This window comes from Scardinius erythrophthalmus (assembly GCF_964197995.2).
Source record: "Scardinius erythrophthalmus genome assembly, chromosome: 2".
In the NCBI taxonomy this organism is placed as follows: domain Eukaryota; kingdom Metazoa; phylum Chordata; class Actinopteri; order Cypriniformes; family Leuciscidae; genus Scardinius; species Scardinius erythrophthalmus.
The window spans coordinates 55948153-55967851 of NC_138222.1; the positions used below are offsets into that span (position 1 = coordinate 55948153).

General features: G+C 37.6%; 1 protein-coding gene across 2 annotated transcripts; it reads left to right on the top strand.

Annotated features, from left to right (window-relative positions):
* The first annotated feature begins 1722 nt into the window (after positions 1–1722).
* Positions 1723–19146, top strand: LOC308687405 (active breakpoint cluster region-related protein). Of its 2 annotated transcripts, XM_081359954.1 has the most exons (22): positions 1775–1946; positions 2122–2234; positions 2382–2486; positions 3359–3601; positions 5372–5479; positions 5824–5878; positions 5956–6008; positions 6101–6238; positions 6335–6450; positions 6570–6726; positions 9298–9423; positions 9746–9821; positions 9912–10007; positions 10119–10190; positions 12615–12712; positions 12828–12932; positions 13474–13640; positions 14602–14741; positions 17015–17149; positions 17327–17432; positions 17608–17728; positions 18938–19146. In XM_081359954.1, the coding sequence occupies exons 1-22, from the start codon at positions 1892–1894 to the stop codon at positions 19025–19027; spliced, it is 2475 nt and encodes an 824-aa protein (XP_081216080.1). In that variant the 5' UTR covers positions 1775–1891; the 3' UTR covers positions 19028–19146. The 2 variants fall into 2 exon arrangements, with proteins under 2 accessions (XP_081216079.1, XP_081216080.1); XM_081359953.1 differs by having other exon boundaries at positions 1723–1946; positions 9912–10190.
* The last annotated feature ends 553 nt before the right edge of the window (positions 19147–19699 follow it).

Here is a 19699-nt window from a genome sequence, read left to right on the forward strand (position 1 = left end):
ATCTTTTTTTTTTTTTTTTCAAAGATCTTGAAACGCCGTCCGCTGGTGACTCCTGCTGGTGAGAGCGGTGTAAATGCAAAGACAACTTGCATGTAAAAAGACCTTTTACAAATCAATTGCAACTGCTTTAATGCTATAGTCTTTAGTTGAATTGTGTGGATTGTTTTATTAAGAGCTTTATTTAAACAGGCCAATAAGAGACTATTTAACTCAAATGATTCCTTTATATTATACAAATGTGTCATTAAATTGTCTACAAATTTATAAATCTTCCCTAGACTGTCTACAAATTTACAAATTCAAAACTGTCAACAAATTTAAAATGTCTACAAATGTATATATCTTCCCTAGACATTTCACAATTTGCACATTTTGCAAGTACAATTTAATTTGAAACACAACAGTAACTAAATTAAATAAAAAACAGTAAGACTGAAATTAAAGAAATTAATTTTAAAAATTAAATTTATTAAACAGAGGTCTGTAAGCAATTTTAAATGATAGGCTATCTATTTAGTTCTGTGTTATACAATAAAGATTAAAAACATTTTTTATTGAAATCACGTGACTTTGGGAGTTTGACACGCGCTCCGATTCGGAAGTTGAAACTTGGAAGTTGAAACCGATAGAAACTGAAGCTGGTACGAAAGAAATGATTCGCAAAGGTTTCGAAGCTTCACGAATCGTGTTTCGAAAGCGTCCATTACTAAAACAAAACACCCATAACACCCACGGTTTTAAAACAAGGATTTTCTTGTTACAACTGGGCACAGAAAGTTTGTTGTGTTGGGTAGGACCAAACGATCTGCTTTTAGTATTGTTTTCAAAATCTCACATTTTGAGAGTTTATATAGCCTACTGGTTTCTGATTTGTTGATTTATAAAAGTGGATTCAAACTGGTATTTTGTATGTAGGGAGATATGTAGATTGTGGTCATTACTATATCAGTATCTATCAGTAGGTGGCAGTGTTAAACAGTGAGTGAACGCCTCACTATACAGAGCCTAGTTTTGGCAACAAGAGTTACGGACATGTCCTGCCACTTTTCCCCGTTTTAAATAGTGTTGTAACTGTGTAATAAAATCTACACAGCTATATATATTTGTATAGCTTTTTTTAAAATAAGAACCTATTTTATTTATAACTAATATTTTTTCAGCAAGGACACAAACTGATCAAAAGTGACAGTAAAGACATAATAATGTCTTAATAATGTAATGTTACAAAAAATCTCTATTTGAAACAAATGCTGTTTAACTTTTTATTCATCAAAGAAATCTGGGAAAAAAGGACCAGTTTCCAGAAACATTAAGTATTACACTTATATTAAATATATACAGTATATATATATATATATATATATATATATATATATATATATATATATATATATATATATATATATATATATATATATATATATATATGCTGTATATATATATATGCAATATGCTGATTTGCTCCTAAAAACATTTCTTATTATCAAATATATATATATATTTCTTTGATAATAAGAAATGTTTTTAGGAGCAAATCAGCATATTGGAATGATTTCTGAAGGATCATGTGACACATAAATATGTATAAATATATCAATTGTTTTTATTGTTGTTGTGAAGTGAAAATGTAATGTCCTTTTGCCCTTTTTTTTCCACAAAGCAAGTAAACATGCAGACACTGCTTCTTCCTGTCTAAACTGTCATTGTAAATGCGACATGTTTAGTGTTTGAATGAACATCAGACTTTCCCCGCCTATTTCTTATTGCTCTTTCTGAGAAGCAGGAAGAACGTGTGCTTGTTAACCACAAACGACTTCCAGTGAGCGAAAAGCGAGAGAATTCACACATAGACGAACTACACAGCCGCGTGTCGTGACTCTGGACAGCTCTGATGGAGCTCTACACAGAATCAGTGGACTATCTGAAGTCCCATGGCATCTCGCCTGGTAAACTGCTTAAACCAAATTAACCTTGCCTTACAATATTTGTCTTTATTTACTTCAGCCTTGAAGCATATGTTTATATATATATATAAGATAGATAGATAGATAGATATATAGTGTGTGTGTGTGTGTGTGTGTGTGTGTGTGTATGATATATCATGTTATGTTTTTCTAACAGTGACTGATGATGAGATAGTGGATTCGGACTTGCTTCAGGATGTGTTCCCTGAGGAGACGGAGTGGGTTTCTCAAAGCCCTCTGCAAACTGATCCATGTTTGCCATCCACTCCAGTAAGTGTGCAGTTCAAACCTTTACAGATGAATATATTATGTATATTGCAGGTCTATGTCAGAATGACGAGACTGATAATTGACTAAAAAAAAAAAATAATAATTGACTGATGATGCGAGGACAATGTTGTAATGTTTTTCTCCCAGACAGCCGATAGCCCAGATGACCTGCTTCAGAAGAGAATGGTGGTCCTGAAAGGGGTTTTAACCAGCGAGGAGATCTACCTGACAGAGCTTGAGACGCTGCTCACGGTAATATGCTCAGACTCAAACAGGACTCTTACTTACTTATTCTTAATATAAATATTCGTATATAAATATTCACATTTCTTGGCCGAAGCATTTCCTCAGTGTGGTGTCGGAAGACTCTTACTTTCCAGACTGTGCAGATTGGGATTTGGAAAGTGAAAACCACTGTGGTCGAGCGTCATAGATAAGAGAAATAAATAAATGTTATTTCTAACTTATATTGCCAAACCTGCATATTAACTACTTCCTTTATTCATAAAAATAACCATAACTGCACTGCCGTTTGTTGCCTAGGTAACAATTTATTGTTTTGTCTTTAAATACCTCGGGATTATTCATAGTTGTCCAGTCCATATCAAGTTAGGGTTTCTTCTCACGCTCAAGATGCCTCTCAGCGCTTATTTTTTAAGATTCAGTTTCAAATGCACGTTATTTAAATCAAACCTTCTGTCATTTCCTGTAGGTCAACTTCTGTTTCTCTTAGTGAAGTATTGCTTCCCTTTCTAGTCAAACCATTAGTGGTTATCATTAAAACTAGAAGGTTTCCAAAAAGTCCAGGATGACATGCAACATAATGTTGAAGTACAGAATGCATGAAAAGTGTCACGTTTTCAACCACTTCCTCACAGGAATGGTGCCAGGCATTCACACATAGTTTTAGATGAAGAGGGGAAAGTATATTTAAGCGTTTTACTAATGCTTCAGATAGTTTGCATTGTTGTTTACATTATTAATACTATAATGTTTTTATAAACGTGTACATTTTCAGCTGGCTACATCAGTTATTATCAGCATAAGCAAATTTCAGTTCCCGATCTTTCTTTCGTTCTCTGATGTTTGTCTGTTCTCTCTCTCTTATTTCTCTTTCTCTGCAGCCCATGAGAGCTTTGAGGGCGGCAGCGGGAACCTCTCAACCCGTGTTGTCCACGGAGCAGGTTCAGACTGTGTTTTATCAAATCCCTGAGCTCAGAGATCTGCACAAAGACTTCTACACTAGCCTTCGGACTAGACTCCAGCCAGATAAAGTGATGGATCAGCAGGCACAACAAGAGGGCCCGGATATGCAGCTTTACCAAGCGGAGCATTGTTTATCCGTGGGAGACCTGTTTCTTAAGTTTGTGAGTTATTATTATATTTTTTGGCAAACATGTGTTTAGGTTGGTCTGATCTTATTTTACAACCATTTGCAGTTCACAATTGACATCAACAGAAATGATAATTGAACACGCTATATTCTCTTGGCCTAATTTTTGGTGGAACATCAAAGGTTTGACTCTATTGACCCATTTGGTCGCACCAATTCCCACCTAAAAAGATTGAATGTCAACTTTTTTTTTTTGGTTATGTTAATCATTAATCAATTTCATGAAATTGAAGTTCAGTAAGTGAGTTATGTGTTGATTATGAAGCAGCTCTGACCGATTCAGTGAGTTTATTAAGTGAAGGATTTGTCGGAAGGAATGAAAAATGAAAATTCTGTCACTTATTACTCACCCTCATGTCGTTCCAAACCCGTAAGACTTTCGTTCATCTTCAGAACACTAATGAAGATCTTTTTGATGAAATCTGAGAGCTTTCTGTCCCTCCATTGACAGCTACACAACTGACACTTTGACGCTTCAAAAAGTTCATTAAGAGATTGTAAAACAACTTTTCTGAAGAGACTCGATCGCTTTATATGATGAACAGATTTAATTTATGCTTTTATTCACATTTATTAAACATTCATGAACTCACACATCAGTCGTGGTAAACAGAAACTCACGTTCTCGTGCGTCAAGCAGGTTTGTTTGAGCTTCTGTTTATGTCCGCTGATATAAAGCCTAAATTCAATCTGTTCATCATATAAAGTGATCGAGTCTATTCATATGGATTAGTTTTACTGTCTCTTTATGAACTTTTTGAAGCGTTGAAGTGGTAGTTGCGTAGCTGTCAATGGAGGGACAGAAAGCTCTTACAGGTTTGGAACGACATGAGGGCGAGTGATTACTGACAGAATTTTCAATTCTAAAAAGAGTCATTGGTTTGTGAATCGGTGTGGTTCTTTTTCTTTTGAAATTGTTGTGCATCATGTTAGAAATATGTAAATATTAATAATTCCAGATAGCAAACTTCGTTATTTGAACCTGATTTTATATTTGCGACATGAAATTTTATATTTGCAAACATTTTCACACTTTGCATGGATTTACAGAATAGCTCAGATATATTCATTTGATAGTAACTTAGGCCTATATTGTTTCCACATTATTTTTCTTGTAAGAGCTGGAGTGGCCATTTGTAAATTCAATGGCTGCATCCGAAATCGCATACTTCCCTACAGTATAGTAGGCATAAAACAGTATTTGACAAAAGAAGTATTTCTGAATACACGGTATAAAAGAGTAGGCAAAAAGTATCCGGATGACCTACTTCTTCCGGCGAGATTCTGAGGTGTGCATACAATGGACACTTTACTGTCCCATGAGGCTACGGGAGAGGATTAATGAATGACAGTGAAGCGATACAACTGACACTGGTAGGTCACATGATAATGACAACATGGCGAATGTAGTGCATCCGGATTACATTCTACACACACTCATACTATATAGAACATACTTTTTTAGCAGTCGTGAAGTAATTACTTATTCAAAATAAGTATGTACTCGAGAGAGTATGTCTCTGAGTATGTCTGACAGTCTGGCTTCTGGTGTCATTCGCTTCCAGTCTATTTTTTAGCTGTACAAAACAGATTGTATGCTATTTGAGATTGCAAATTGGTATTTCTCACCATATTATTTTAATGTAATGTCGTAATTATAAAAACACTCGTTTGAAAGTTTTACCGTTTACTGCACTTTGTTATTCTTAATCTCGCTTTTTTTTTATTGTGGTGTAATTTGCAGGTCAACCAGTTAGGTGTGTATCGGGGCTTCATTGACAACTATGAGAATGCAGTGGAGATCGTGCTAAAGTGTATGCAGTCGGACCAACGTTTCAGGACGCTTGCAGAGGTCTTACACATTTCCCTTTTTTGCAAAGCATCACTATTGTTATCTCTCATACTTGTTCTGGGAAAAAAAGTCCCATAGAGTTAAGATTGGCATGACGTGTAAGATAATATATCTGTGCCATACCATCTATTTAGAGCACCCTAGCAAACATATAACAACATGAATGGGCCATATCTCAACACCAGAACATCATAAAGACATTGGATGATGTCTGCAATCACACAAAACGCCCTTGCAACTACAGACTGCCGAGATTTGCCACTGCTCGCACCGTTCACATTTTAGTTAACTGTATTGTCTTTTAGAGGAAGTGCACAAATCCCTTTGTCTCTTGTTATCTATAGAGTATGATGTCCTCCAAAGGCTCAGACCATGTCAAAACTAAGTACACCTTTGAAGGTAAACAGTGCTTCTCTTCATGGTTTTGAATAAATGATTAAATGCTGGGAACATTCAATTATTATTATTCTCCGCAGCTCTCCTGTATAAGCCGCTAGACAGAGTGATGAAAACCACCCTCGTGTTGCATGTGAGACACTGTTCAGGATCACATCTCTCGTTTATTTATAAATATTAGTCCATGCCTATGGATTTATTAACGTTTTTCTCTATCCTCCTCAGGACCTGTGGAAGCACACGCCCCTCGATCATCCCGATAGCGTCACGCTACAGGAAGCGCTTCGTCTCACCAGCAGCTTCCTGTCTGGGGTCAATGAAAGGTCGCAGTGCAAACGTGCTGTCAAGCTTAGCAGAGGAGAGGTACTCCCTCACCTTACACTGCTCGTGTCACGTGTTCATGCACGTTTGATTTAAAATGTAACATTCTTCATCATATGCGCATGTGCATGTCCACAGAGACGTCAGCTATTGCGGGATGGGTTTGTGGTAGATGTGTGTGAGAGTGGGCACAACCTGAGACACCTCTTCTTGTACGCCGACATGCTGTTATGTGCTAAACTGACAAGTGCAGGGTGAGCCTCCACTGATCACTGAAAACATCATAATAACATCATAATTTAAAACAATTCTGTTACGAATTAGCATGATATGGATGTGTACTGTATGAGCTTATGTGTATTGTCATTTAAAGGAGGCAGGCACAGTACAGATTTTGCTGGTACCTGCCATTGGTCGGCCTGAAGCTGCATTGGGCAGCTGAACCTCTGCCCTCATCAGACTACCAAATGAAAATCAGCAAAACCAGAGCTAAAATGTACCAGCTCAAACAAGCACTCCAGCAACATATGGTAAGGCAATTTGCATGTGATTGACTGGGTTTTTCAGTCATTAAACTAAACAAATATGAGAGGAGACCGAGCCTTTGCTATTGCCGGCTCTAGGCTGTGTTTAGGCTGGTTTACATCAGAGCGGCTCAGTCTTTAACTGCTTTTAAATCTTCTCTTAAAACCTTTTTTTTTTCTTTAGCTTTTAATTCATTGTGAGTTTTTGTCATGAATGTGTGGTTTGTCCGTGTTCTTTATCTTGTGTATTGTTCAGCGCTTTGGTCAGCCTTGGTTTTAAATGAGCTATATAAATAAATACAAACTTGAAACTTGAAACAAATATGCAAAATTAAAGGTGCAGTAAATGCTGTTGAAAGTGGATAGGACTGAGCAGCACAACACTCTTGTAGCCAATCAGCAGTAGGGGGCGTGTCCAATCATGGTGGGGGGGGAGAGAGAGTGAGCTAATCAGCAGTGGGGGGGTGTCCACTCATGATGGGAGAGGAGAGAGTGAGCCAATCAGCAGTAGGGGGTGTGTCCACTCATGATGGGGGAGGAGAGAAAGGGCAAGAGGGAGATTTGAAGAAAGACTGTAGAAAGAGAGATGGCTGAGAGACATTACAAAAGAGAAAAGCTCAGAGGAATATCACTGGGAAAGAAGGGTTATGATCATGCAAGAGCTTTTGGATCCACGTTAATATTAGAAAAACTTTCCAGCACTGGAGAGACCTGAGCAGGAAGGCCTGAAACGAACGCAGAGGTTGTGTTGTTTCTGCTTCATATGTGAGTAACATTGGTTTTGACATGTTTCACAGAATCAAGATATGCTGTTGATGTAATGTGAGCTCTAGTAAGAGGACAGTTTTGAGTATTGTTTGTCTGGATCTGGTGTGCTGCTGGCGACTAACAAGCGACTATATATTTTTGTGTCCTGTATGTTCTTTCCTTTTTCTTCCTTGTCGTTTGTTCATCATCTTCGCTTTATTTTTCATGTAGCTATTTATTTGCTTGAATCGTTTCTGCTAAAAAGAGACAACCACTCTTGTATTGAGTGTTTGTGCATTTTGGGGCGGAGCAATGAAGTGTGTTTGTTTGATTTCAAATATCAAAAATGATTTTCAGAAATCGCTTACTGCACCTTTAAAGCGTTAGTTCAACCCAAAATTAAAATTCATTAATTACTCACCCTCATGTCGTTCCAGACCCGTAAGTCTTTTCTTCATCTTCAGAACACAAATGTAGATCTTTTTGGTGAAATCTGAGAGATTTCTGTCTCTCCATTAACAGCTACGCAACTACTACTTTGACGCTTCAAAACATTCATAAAGAGATCGTAAAACTAATCCATATGAATTTAGCGGTTTAATCCAATTTTTCTTAAGAGACATGATCACTTTATTATTTTATTTACGTATAAACATTCATGAACTCACACAGTTGGAGAAGCGTCTCGCTGCAGCCTGCGGTGGACATCCAAGTGTGAAATCAGAAGTCACGCCCATGTCCAAAAACGTCACATTCTCATAGAGTGGTCCCCCCCCCCCCAAACCAGTTCAGCAGAAACTCCGCCCTGCAGCCGATTCTTAAAGTTTTATTGGTCATGTCAATCACTGTACTGATTGCCTACTACACCAAACACTGATTCCTAAACCTACCCGTCACTGTAACCTTAAATAACCAATGAAATAAGCTGCAAGGCGGGATTTCTGGTGAAGTGGTTTGGGGGAAAAAATCATGGTTCCTTCATTAACTTTGAAGCAGGATGAAGCATCGAGAAGACTTAACCCTCACACCTATTTCTTTTTCATTTTCTTCTTATATTTCTGTTTTTATGAAACCCACTGAAGCCCACCTTCCCTTATGCCTTAAAACCCTTTAAATTGTAAATCTGCATACAACAAATCAGGTTTCCGGGGTGTAACGGGGATGGGGAGTCACAAGGTGACGTATTGGACACGGGCGTGGCTTGTGGCTGGTTGTCCAGCACAGAATGCAGTGAGCCCTACTTGATCAGTTGTGGTAAACGGAAGCTCAAGCATGTTCGCTTGATGTGCAAGAACCAATGATGTTTATTCTCCCGCGTCAAGCAGGTTTGGTTGAGCTTCTGTTTATGTTTACTGATCAATGTTTATATGTGAAAAAAAGCCTAAATTCAATCTGGACATCATACAAAGCGATCGAGTCTCCTCAGAAAATGTAGACTAAAACGCTCAATTTATATGGATTAGTTTGACGATCTCTTTATGAACTTTTTGAAGCGTCAAAGTGGTAGTTGTGTAGCTGTCTATGGAGGGACAGAAAGCTCTCAGATTTCATCAAAAAGATCTTCATTTGTTGTTCAGAAGATAAATGAAAGTCTTACGGGTTTGGAACGACATGAGGGTGAGAAATGAATGACATTTTTGGGGGAACTATCCCTTGAAAAGTGTTAATGCATCAGGGTGTAACTTTATTTAGGAGTGTATTGCTGACAATGGCGCAGAGGTTTGGTAAATCTCCCAAAAAAAAGTTCTAAAGAGGAAAAATAAACTTTTTTTTAAATAACAGAAGTGAAGTTCCCTTTTAGATAGCTTCATAATTGTGTGTTTGTTACAGAAAGGAGGCAAGGGATCAGTTTCTCGTGCTGTTGATCGCTTGAGGAGGAAGTTTGAAGAGTGTGAGATGTGGCTCTTGACCAACACACCATCTTTTACTTTAGACCTACACAGCACCAGTGGAAAGGTGAAACCACAACACAACACCACAAAACAAAAGCACATCCTCTCTGTCTAAAATAGGCACTAATTTTTCTGATTTAGTTTTTAATTTTTTTAATACATTTTATAGCATTTTTCACAATACATACTGCACTGTTCCAAAGCAGTCGAATAGATACAGAGAATAAAGGTTTAATACCCCTAATGAGCTGAAATGAGCTTAAAAGCTCGCCAAGTATAAAAAAACTCCCTAAGATGTTTAGTTAAATAAGGAAGAAACCTTGAAAGGAACCAGAGTTTTCTGAACAAAGACCCAAGTATGACTAGATTAAAATTTCCATCCACAGAGTCACACTGTCCGACTGTTTTCTTTGTGTGACCTGAATGAGTGGAAAGAAGCCATTGAGAAACAGAGCGGAAACTGTGAGTGCATCTTTTTCTTAACTGTATTTTGTCCTGATGATTGATTTTATGATCATAACTCGCATTTTTGTGTATGTATGTGTTTGACAGGTATAGAGACAGTTCCTCCAGACCTGCTGTCTGTAACCGGTTCCTGTATCAAACTCAGAATGACTCAACAACCTCCCCTTCACTGCGTTCGATCCAGTAAAGACACCTCTGTATCTCTCTTTCTAACTTTTACTCAGTCAATTTTGCCCTCACATTGCTATCACACTTGTGCACAACGAATGCTCTCTCTTTGTCTAAATTTCACAGATGAGAGTACACACATATGTGGTAGCTTATATGTGATGGTTCAGTCTGCGTGTGGTCTGCAACACCCGAGCAGTAAGTGACAAAACACACGTTGCCTTTAGACGAATGGAAGTTTCCCAGCCACACATCAAACCCACAAACACATCTAATACATTCTGCCCTAAAAATGAGGCACAAATTGCTTTCGTAAAAACTGTTTCTGAAGTAACACACTACAAAGAAACAATGTGCCCAATAAAGCTTCATTTAAAATTAATAATTAAAAAAAGCACAAATTTTCAATCAGTATACAGTATATAGTCTTTTAAAGGTGCAGTAAGTAATTTCTGAGAAGTGCTGGTGAAAGTGGATAAGACCGAGCAGCACAACACAATCAGCAGTAGGGGGCGTGTCCACTCATGATGAGGAAGGAGAGAGAATGAGCTAATCAGCAGTAGGGGGCGTGTCCACTCATGGGGGAGGAGAGAGAGTGAGCTAATCAGCAGTAGGGGGCGTGTCCACTCATGATGAGGAAGGAGAGAGAGTGAGCTAATCAGCAGTAGGGGGCGTGTCCACTCATGATGAGGAAGGAGAGAGAGTGAGCTAATCAGCAGTAGGGGGCGTGTCCACTCATGATGGGGGAGGAGAGAGAGTGAGCTAATCAGCAGTAGGGGGCGTGTCCACTCATGATGAGGAAGGAGAGAGAGTGAGCTAATCAGCAGTAGGGGGCGTGTCCACTCATGATGAGGAAGGAGAGAGAGTGAGTGAGCTAATCAGCAGTAGGGGGCGTGTCCACACATGATGACGGAGGAGAGAGAGTGAGCCAATCAGCAGTAGGGGGCGTGTCCACTCATGATGACGGAGGAGAGAGAGTGAGCCAATCAGCAGTAGGGGGCGTGTCCACTCATGATGGGGGAGGAGAGAGTGAGCCAATCAGCAGTAGGGGGCGTGTCCACTCATGATGAGGGAGTAGAGAGAGTGAGCCAATCCACTCATGATGGGGGAGGAGAGAGAGTGAACAAGAGAGATGAAAGATTTGATGAAAGATTGTAGAAAGAGAGATGCTGAGAGACATTACAAAAGAGAAAAGCTCAGAGGAATATCACTGGAAAAGAAGGGTTATGATCATGCAAGAGCTTTAGGACAGTTTTGAGAGTCATTGTTTGTCTGGATCCGCTGCTGTTGGTGACTAACAACCAAACTCTTGCTTGTATTTACTCTTGTGTACTGTATGTTCACTTTAGGGCTGGGTATTGACACAAATTTCACAATTCGATTTGAATTTGATCCCGATTCGATTCGATTCTGTATTGATTATTTTGGATATCAGGTACAATACATGGCAAATTTTCTCAAGGAAAACAAATCTCTTAACTAATGCTGTAAACTATGGGAGTCAATGGTAGCCTATAGGCTTCATTAGCCTACTATAATATTGAAGGTAAAAATGAACTGATTTCTATACAAACACTTAAATTACACTTTTATTTATTTTTATGATTTTTAAAGTTATATGAAATATAATCATTTAAATGGTGGCTGTCATAAAAACCTGCCAGATTTATTCAAACATGCATTAAAAATTTAAGAACATTAAAAATTATAATGAATATGTAATATGGTGCATATATTTAACAAAATGCTCCTCTCTAGAGTTAATTTTTCTTGCTGACTAACGAGTTTATGGTCACTGGATATGGTTTTTCTGAGGTAAATGTAATGTTAGATGACATTGTTTACAAGCTGATTTACTGACGTCTTTCCATGGTTGAAACACTGAGCGATTCCATGTCACATGATACGGATTTCGATAAGTTGTACTCATACTTTCAGATGCTTATTCATGTTTATTTCGCCCGGTAACTGGTGTTATTAAGGCGGAAGAGAAGATCATGTGCTTCTCTTGAGCTGAGCTGCGCCAGAGCGATCTCACGCCACAGCGCCAAAACCGTATTCATGTTTTTGAATTTTGTAAGAAAATGGATGTAATTTGAAATCTGAGACTTTGTTTTATACCAATAGTAATAAAGCACAAAGATTATTAAAAATTTTTGGATGGGATGTGCGCTACAATGTTACATTCATTCATCAACTGAAAACAGGATGACTAATCGATTCTTGGGATTTAAGAATCGATATCATTTCGTAAAAATGAGAATCGATTAAAATCGAGAAATCAATATTGTTTTACCCAGCCCTAGTTCACTTTATGTCATTCCTTATCGTTCATTCGTCATCTTCGATTTAGTTTTTGCAATGCATTATTTTGCTTAAGCTCATAGCTTAAGCAAAATAATGCATTGCAAAAAACTAAAAGAGCTCTTGCATTGCGTGTTCGTGCATTTTGGGTGCAGAGCAAAGAAAGAAAAGGGGGTGTGTGCTTTTGGGCTGATTTGAAATAGATACAGTGTTTTTCAGAAATCGCTTACTGCACCTTTAATTAAAATTCCATGCAATGAATGCTTTGAACAATGTCTTCCAGTAAGCATCTTGTCTTTATTTCACCGGACCTTTCAGGTGCATATGTGTTAGTGGAGGTAGACGGTTTTGAGTTTTACGACAGACGAAAACAAACCAGCCTTTCAGCCTTCTGTGTTACACCACAATGGGATGAAGTGAGTGGTGGGAAGCCATTGTGAATTTTTAGAAATCAGATAATACAATCTGTAATTTGTATTAATGTACTTAATTTACTGAATTGATTTGAATTGTATGTGTTATGGCCTATAGGAGCTTGTGTTTCAAGTGGACGGAGCTCAGCGACTGTTTCTGGTATTTGTGTCGCAGTGTGAGAATGACACACAGGATGACATTGTGGGCAGGGCGGTATTAAATGTGAGTTCACGTACACATACCTTTCAAACGTATGGGGTCAGTAAGACTTTTTGTTTATGGAATTAATACTTTTATTCAGCAAGGATGCATTAAATTGATTAAACGTGTCAAATGTAAAGAAATTTTTAATGTTACGAAATATTAAAATTTCAAATAAATACTGTTTGTTAAAAACTATTATGGTTTGCACAAAAAACTAAGCATTACAACTGTTTTATTTGAAACCAGAATTATTTTTGTGGAACACAAAATGTAGGATTTAGCAGAATGTGTAAGTGTCTCCAAAACGATATTTCTTGTGTACTGTATTATATGTAATCCGAAGCCAAATGATGCTCAAAAAATATTTTTCGGTTAATGTCTAAGTCCAGTGTGCATAATACTATGGTCTATAATCGAATCATTAAGACTCACTGACGGTTTTACCATCATCTGTTTTAAGCTTTAGGTTAAACTACACAAATATATACAGTTTTGGTTGAGTCTGTCCATTTAGGTGTTGATGTAATGTATAAAGGAACTGTATATGTGTGCTTTACAGCTGGACCCTGACAACATGTTTAAGAAGTGGAAGAAAGTCACTTGTTCTTTGGGCCAAGTTGATGTAACCCTGTCAATCAAATACATGCCCCACCCTCTCGAGCCCCCTAGCACCACCCCTCTCGTACAGGAACCGGTGTTCTGTGTGCCGATTGGACAAGTGGCAATGTGAGTTTACAATCCAAATCATTTTTACAGATCACAACTTACTAATACTGTAAGGAAGCTAACATAATGCTGTATTTATTCAGTATGGTTTAAATTGAGTCTATTTGAACAGGTGCTGTATGTATTTTTTTGTTGTTGTTACTGTACTCAAGAATAAAAATACCATAATATGTTTGCAATAAGTTCACATACTTGTTTCTCCAGAAAACAATTATACTGCCAGTTATTCTACTTTGAAATGTGCATTCCTTGTCAAAATGTCTGTTTTTGTTTTGGTCTGTATGTTCCCACCCGCTGCCAATTTAATAGTATTTTCACACCCCGGGTTGCCAGTTGGCGTCCAAAAGCGCATACTCTCTTGAGTAGGTCATTATTTTGACTGTCATTCACAAATCCTCTCCCATGGCCTCATGGGACAGTAAAGTGTCCATCGAATGCACTCTTCAGAATCTCGCCAGAAGTAGTATTTTGAAAATATTGCACAGATTTGTACCCATTTTAACCACTAGTGCTCAATATTACATACTGCATCTTTAAGCCACAATTAAAAATGTATTAATGCTATTGCGTTTGATAGCAAAGCAAAATACCAAGAATATTAAAGCAAAATATAAAAGCAAGTGGCATTCATTTATTTAAATCTTTACCACTTCTCAAGCTAAACGTTTCAAAATATTATTTTTTAAATCTTAACATGTACACTTCTGTACACTTCTATTCAATGATATTCATACAATTTCAAAGTGATATAAGTGTCCAAATAATCTGTAAATTAGGAGGAAGACATGTTACAATCTTCTAATAAGCTTCCTTCTGTCACCATGAGGTTTTCATTTGTGATTCTGCTTTTTTAAGAGATGAAGAAATAGAGCTGTTTTGTCATCAAAAAAGGAAGAGGAAAATGAAAACAGAGTGAGAAGTGTTTAAAGGCTGAATTGTGTCTGTCTTTGTGTGTTTACAGGCAAGAGAGTGTGCTGGTCCCTCACATTGTCCGTTCCTGTGTGGAGGAGGTTGAGAGGAGAGGCATGACTGAAGAGGGCATCTACAGAATCTCTGGAGCCAGTAGCGAAATACAAGCACTTAAACATGCATTCAACACTAGTGAGTCTGTGTGTGTGTGTGTAAGGGGTTGAACAACTTCACATTTTATAAAGTCAACATTTATGTGATTTAAAGTCGAGTTAGTCACTGAAGATGTCATTAATGAACAAATAATGAACAATTAAGCCTGAAGCTCGAGCTGAGACTGAACGCAGGTTGCCTTGTGCACAGCTATGATGACACCGCGCTGCCCACAAGGCTATCGCTCCCACATAATAGCTTATTTTTATCAGTTATTTTGTCTTTGGGTCGTTATATTGCTCACAGATTTCTGCTCGTTCTAAATCAGATACAGATAAAATAGCACACAGTAAAGATTACTTTTACATGAATGCATTAGTGAGAGCGATTGCGTGAGAATTAATTCTACCTTGCAGTGTTTCTCTATTAATAGTGAAGATTGTGGATTTTAGTTACCAAGAAATGTGCTAGAATGTTTCAGTTTCTAAGCTATTTTATTGATAAATCACAGAATTTGTCAATCACAGAACAGATAAATCACAGAATCTTTCAATTACAGAAATGTTGACAATACATTTTTGCGAATGATTCTGTGTGTGATCTGCACGCGATATACGAAGCTACTGTCTGTGTGAGTGTGTTACAATTCAGCACTCATTAGTTTAGAATGGCGATTAACTTACATGTACAATAAGCTGTTTAAAACGAGCATTCACCTGATCACTTTTGAGCATCTAGATGGTATAATCAAACATATATTGTGGAGAGCTCTCAGAGTATGCAGTTATTTGTCATTTTAACTGTTGGAAACAGAGTGTAAAAGTGGACGTTTAAAGATTTCTTATCCTGCTGCGCCCTCTATAGGCCATGATCAGCGACTAGTCGACATCAAGCTTAAAGGATTAGTTTACTTTTAAAAAAACTTTTGCTGATAATTTACTCACCCCCATGTCATCCAAGATGTCCATGTCTTTCTTTCTTCAGTCGAAAAGAAATTAAGATTTTTGATGAAAACATTTCAGGATTTTTTTCCATATAATGGACTTCAATGGGCCCCAAACGGTTCAAGGTCCAAATGACAGTTTCAGTGCAGCTTCAAAGGGCTTTAAACGATACCAGACGATGAATAAGGGTCTTATCTAGCGAAACGATCGGTCATTTAAAAAATAAATAAAAAAGTTTAAGTTTCATAAGCACAAATGCTCACCTTGCTCTGTTCTGTGATGCGCGTTCGTGAAGTCATGTAATACGCAATTATGTTGAAAAGGTCACGCTTGAAATTTTCTTTTAGGCTTTTTAATATTAAAACACCCAGGATACGCACACGAAATGGGCATTTTAAATGATAAACTGACTCAAAGACATTTGAATATGTGTATATGGTCCTCCTTCCACACATTTGTAAACACTGACTCGGTACTTCTGTCTACGTCAAGCGTGACCTTTTCAACGTAATTGCGTATTACATGACTTCACGATCGCGCATCACAGAACAGAGCAAGGCGAGCATTTGTGCTTATAAAACTTAAACTTTTTTATAATTTTTTTTAATGACCGATCGTTTCGCTAGATAAGACCCTTATTCATCGTCTGGTATCGTTTAAAGCCCTTTGAAGCTGCACTGAAACTGTCATTTGGACCTTGAACCGTTTGGGGCCCATTGAAGTCCATTATATGGAAAAAAATCCTGAAATGTTTTCATCAAAAATCTTAATTTCTTTTCGACTGAAGAAAGAAAGACATGGACATCTTGGATGACATGGGTGTGAGTAAATTATCAGCAAAAGTTTTTTTTTTTAAAGTGAACTAATCCTTTAAAGTGGTGAACATCAAGTTTTTAATGTTGTTTATTTGTCTATATGGTGTTTTTAATATGCTTTTAGACAAACCATGTACAAATTCATAAGTCAACACCATTGCTGAGTATTTTCTCCTTAAAACTGCAGTGAACCAAAGACAGTCTCAAAAACGCGGTTTGAAATCGCTGGTGTTTCTGACGTCACAAACTACCTTGTAACCAATCAGATCAACGTGTGATCGTCAACGAGTGGATCTCTGAGCTGGTGTGAGTGAGTGGAGGCGGGGCTCATTTGCATATTCATAGAACCGCGTATACTAAATGAGGCAATGGTGTACAGTTACATTCAAGCCCATTTTTTTTCCAAGGAAAAAACGCTTATATGTCAGTTTTAAGGGATAAAATGATTGACAACAGGGGGACTTTAAAGCGTCATGGCAGAGCATTAAAGTCGAACAGTCTGTGCAAACCCTAGTGTGTGTGATTTTCACAGTCCTTCTCTCTCTCTCTGTAGATTACCGCGAGGCTGTGAGTAAACTGAGGAGTATAGATGTGAATGCTGTAACAGGCACTCTGAAACTGTACTTCAGAGAGCTTCCTTTTACTCTTATTCCCTCTGAGCAATTCAAGGAGCTCTCAGATGCACTAGGTGAGCCCTTCACACACCTGAAGGCAAAATTGCCAAGGTCAACAATTGCACATGCAACAATGATGATGATGATGAAGCATTTGTAATGAAAATCTCTCTCTCTCTCTCTCTCTCTCTCTCTCTCTCTCTCTCTCTCTCTCTCTCTCTCTCTCTCTCTCTCTCTCTCTCTCTCTCTAGACATTGCTGATCCATATCTCAGGGCTGATAGCATGCTGACTCTGTTGCAGGCTCTACCAGATGTAAACCGCAACACTCTCCTCTTCCTCTTACATCACCTGAGACGGTACATAACATCCTTTGAGCACGTAACTGCCAAAACACTGATTTAGTTTCACACCAGACCGACCTGAAATCACTTCTGCCATTAATGGATGTAAATAGGATAAATATGTTTCTCTGTTTTCTTTTCTTTCTCTCCCTCTCATGCACATAACTCTCTCTTTCCTTGGCTTCCTCAGTGTTGCAGAGAGAAAGGAAGAGAATAAAATGTCTCTGAGTAATTTGGCCACAGTGTTTGGCCCCAGCCTCTTGCGCCCTCCAGTGGCTCGTGTCGACATATCTCAAGAAGTGGAGGTTCAGGCGAGTTATTATTGCTACTTCAGTACAAAACATAAACGTTTGATGTGTCCAGTGCAGTATTGAGGTATTATAAGCAGGATAATTTACTGGAAGCCTGAGTGTTTACGCACACACGTGCATTTTTTGTATTCTGATCATCTGGGGTTTATTTTAGAAGAAGTGAAACAGCACATTTCTACACTCAGTGGATACGACCCCACAATGATGTGGACTTATGAAATGTGAAAGAAAAGTCCCCTTTCTGTGTGGGTTTTTTTTTTATCTAGTGTGGTGTTTCATTTCCATTTGTTGTTTACACAATTTTTGGGTTAATGGCCTATTCATCTTAACAAGCAACACATTATAATCACATTAAAATCTTAGCAAGTTAATGCATTTTTAATCTTCTTTACAATTATATTTTTGTACAGTAATACAGTAAAAAGGATATTTCTTTCCAGCTTTTTTTGTTGGCCTGCATGATTTAGGGGAAAAAATCTAATTGCAATTTTTCGGATAAAAATTGCGATTCCGAAAGAAAAATCATTGTATATCAATTTTACTGTATTAATAATTATTACAAAATAAAATATTAATCTAAATAAAAATATTACTACTGTAATATTTCAATGTAAAATCAAAAATATAGTATTTAAGAAGATAATTTTATTACCTTAAAATTATAATACAAATGTTTATAGCTTAATTTCTTCATTTTTAAACATTAAATCATAAAGCTTTTATCTTGCCAGAATACCACAGGGAGCCTTAAAGCTTCTCTTTTCTTGACCACATCCAATTTGTAAGCACTTCTCATTACATTTTCACTCCGAAACATTGCAGTTCATATAAATTGATTAAATCGCACCCATGCTGATTTGAAAAGCCATATCCTTATTTTGTTTCTATTTTTATTAACCGTGCATCCCTGCTTATAACTGTTATTCGGATATTATTTTTAATAGTCACCTTTTTGTAGACCATTAGTTATTTACATTTTTGGTAAACACTGCATGTATACATTAATGAATATCAGTTTGACCCATTCAGGCCGATTTGTAGACCAAGTGTGAAGTAAGCGTTATCAAATTGAAGGATTAATCAGCCAATCACAGTGATGAAGAGAACATGATAGACGGGCATTGACAGGGTAGTGAGCCAATCCTGGCCCTGTGTCGTCTTACATGATTTTTCACATCCACACGTGTGTTTTTGTTTTTCTGGTCACAGGTTCAGGTGATTTTCCTCTATCTGCAGTGTCAGAACCTCCCAGAAGCTCTTCTCACAAAACACCTGGACATTGATGAGCTGGAGACATAAGCCTTCAACATCCAGACTCCTGTCTGTCTGTATATCCATGTTCATGTTCAACTTACTTTATTTTACAGATGTTTTATATTTTATTTTAAGTTTATTAAAAAATGACATGACCACAAGTTGACCATGTTTTAATGTTTCGGTACTAAAATACAGTCACATTTACCATTGCTCGGTATAATTTTATGGGCAAAATCCCGGTATTCCAATAGAAATCTGCACGTTTGGGAGTTTCGTAAGAGAATACGGGTTTGACTCACATTGCACGCTAATACAGAACTTCTGCAAGTTGCTGTTTGAATGGGGCATTTCGGGACTCGGTTTGCCTTGTTTACTCCTGGTTTTAAGATGTGTTTTGGTCGATCGGATCACAAGTGGACGATGCTAAATACAGGTGTAAATGGGGTCTAAAACGTTTTAAGCTTGTCCACTTTCCACCACTTCCAGAGGGAGTCAAAAACACATTCAACCGGATCGCTTTCATAGTGTAAACACTCATGTGATCGAATGTGTTCGAACAGCAACAAAAGACCGTCTTCTCTCCACTACTGATCTAATGCGTAACATTATGGGAAGTGCTGGCCAGACGGTATTTAAACTTTGTCGGCTGGAGACCCAAGACCCTAAGATGAAAAACGTACCAAGCATAATGTTTTCTCACCATTCCTGATTTCT

Coding starts and splice junctions, on each gene's coding strand:
- LOC308687405 (XM_081359953.1), top strand. CDS start 1,892: ATGGAGCTCTACACAGAATCAGTGGACTATCTGAAGTCCCATGGCATC. Junction 5,879..5,955: donor AACTAAGTACACCTTTGAAG/GTAAACAGTGCT, acceptor TATTCTCCGCAG/CTCTCCTGTATAAGCCGCTA. Junction 6,727..9,297: donor AAGCACTCCAGCAACATATG/GTAAGGCAATTT, acceptor TGTTTGTTACAG/AAAGGAGGCAAGGGATCAGT.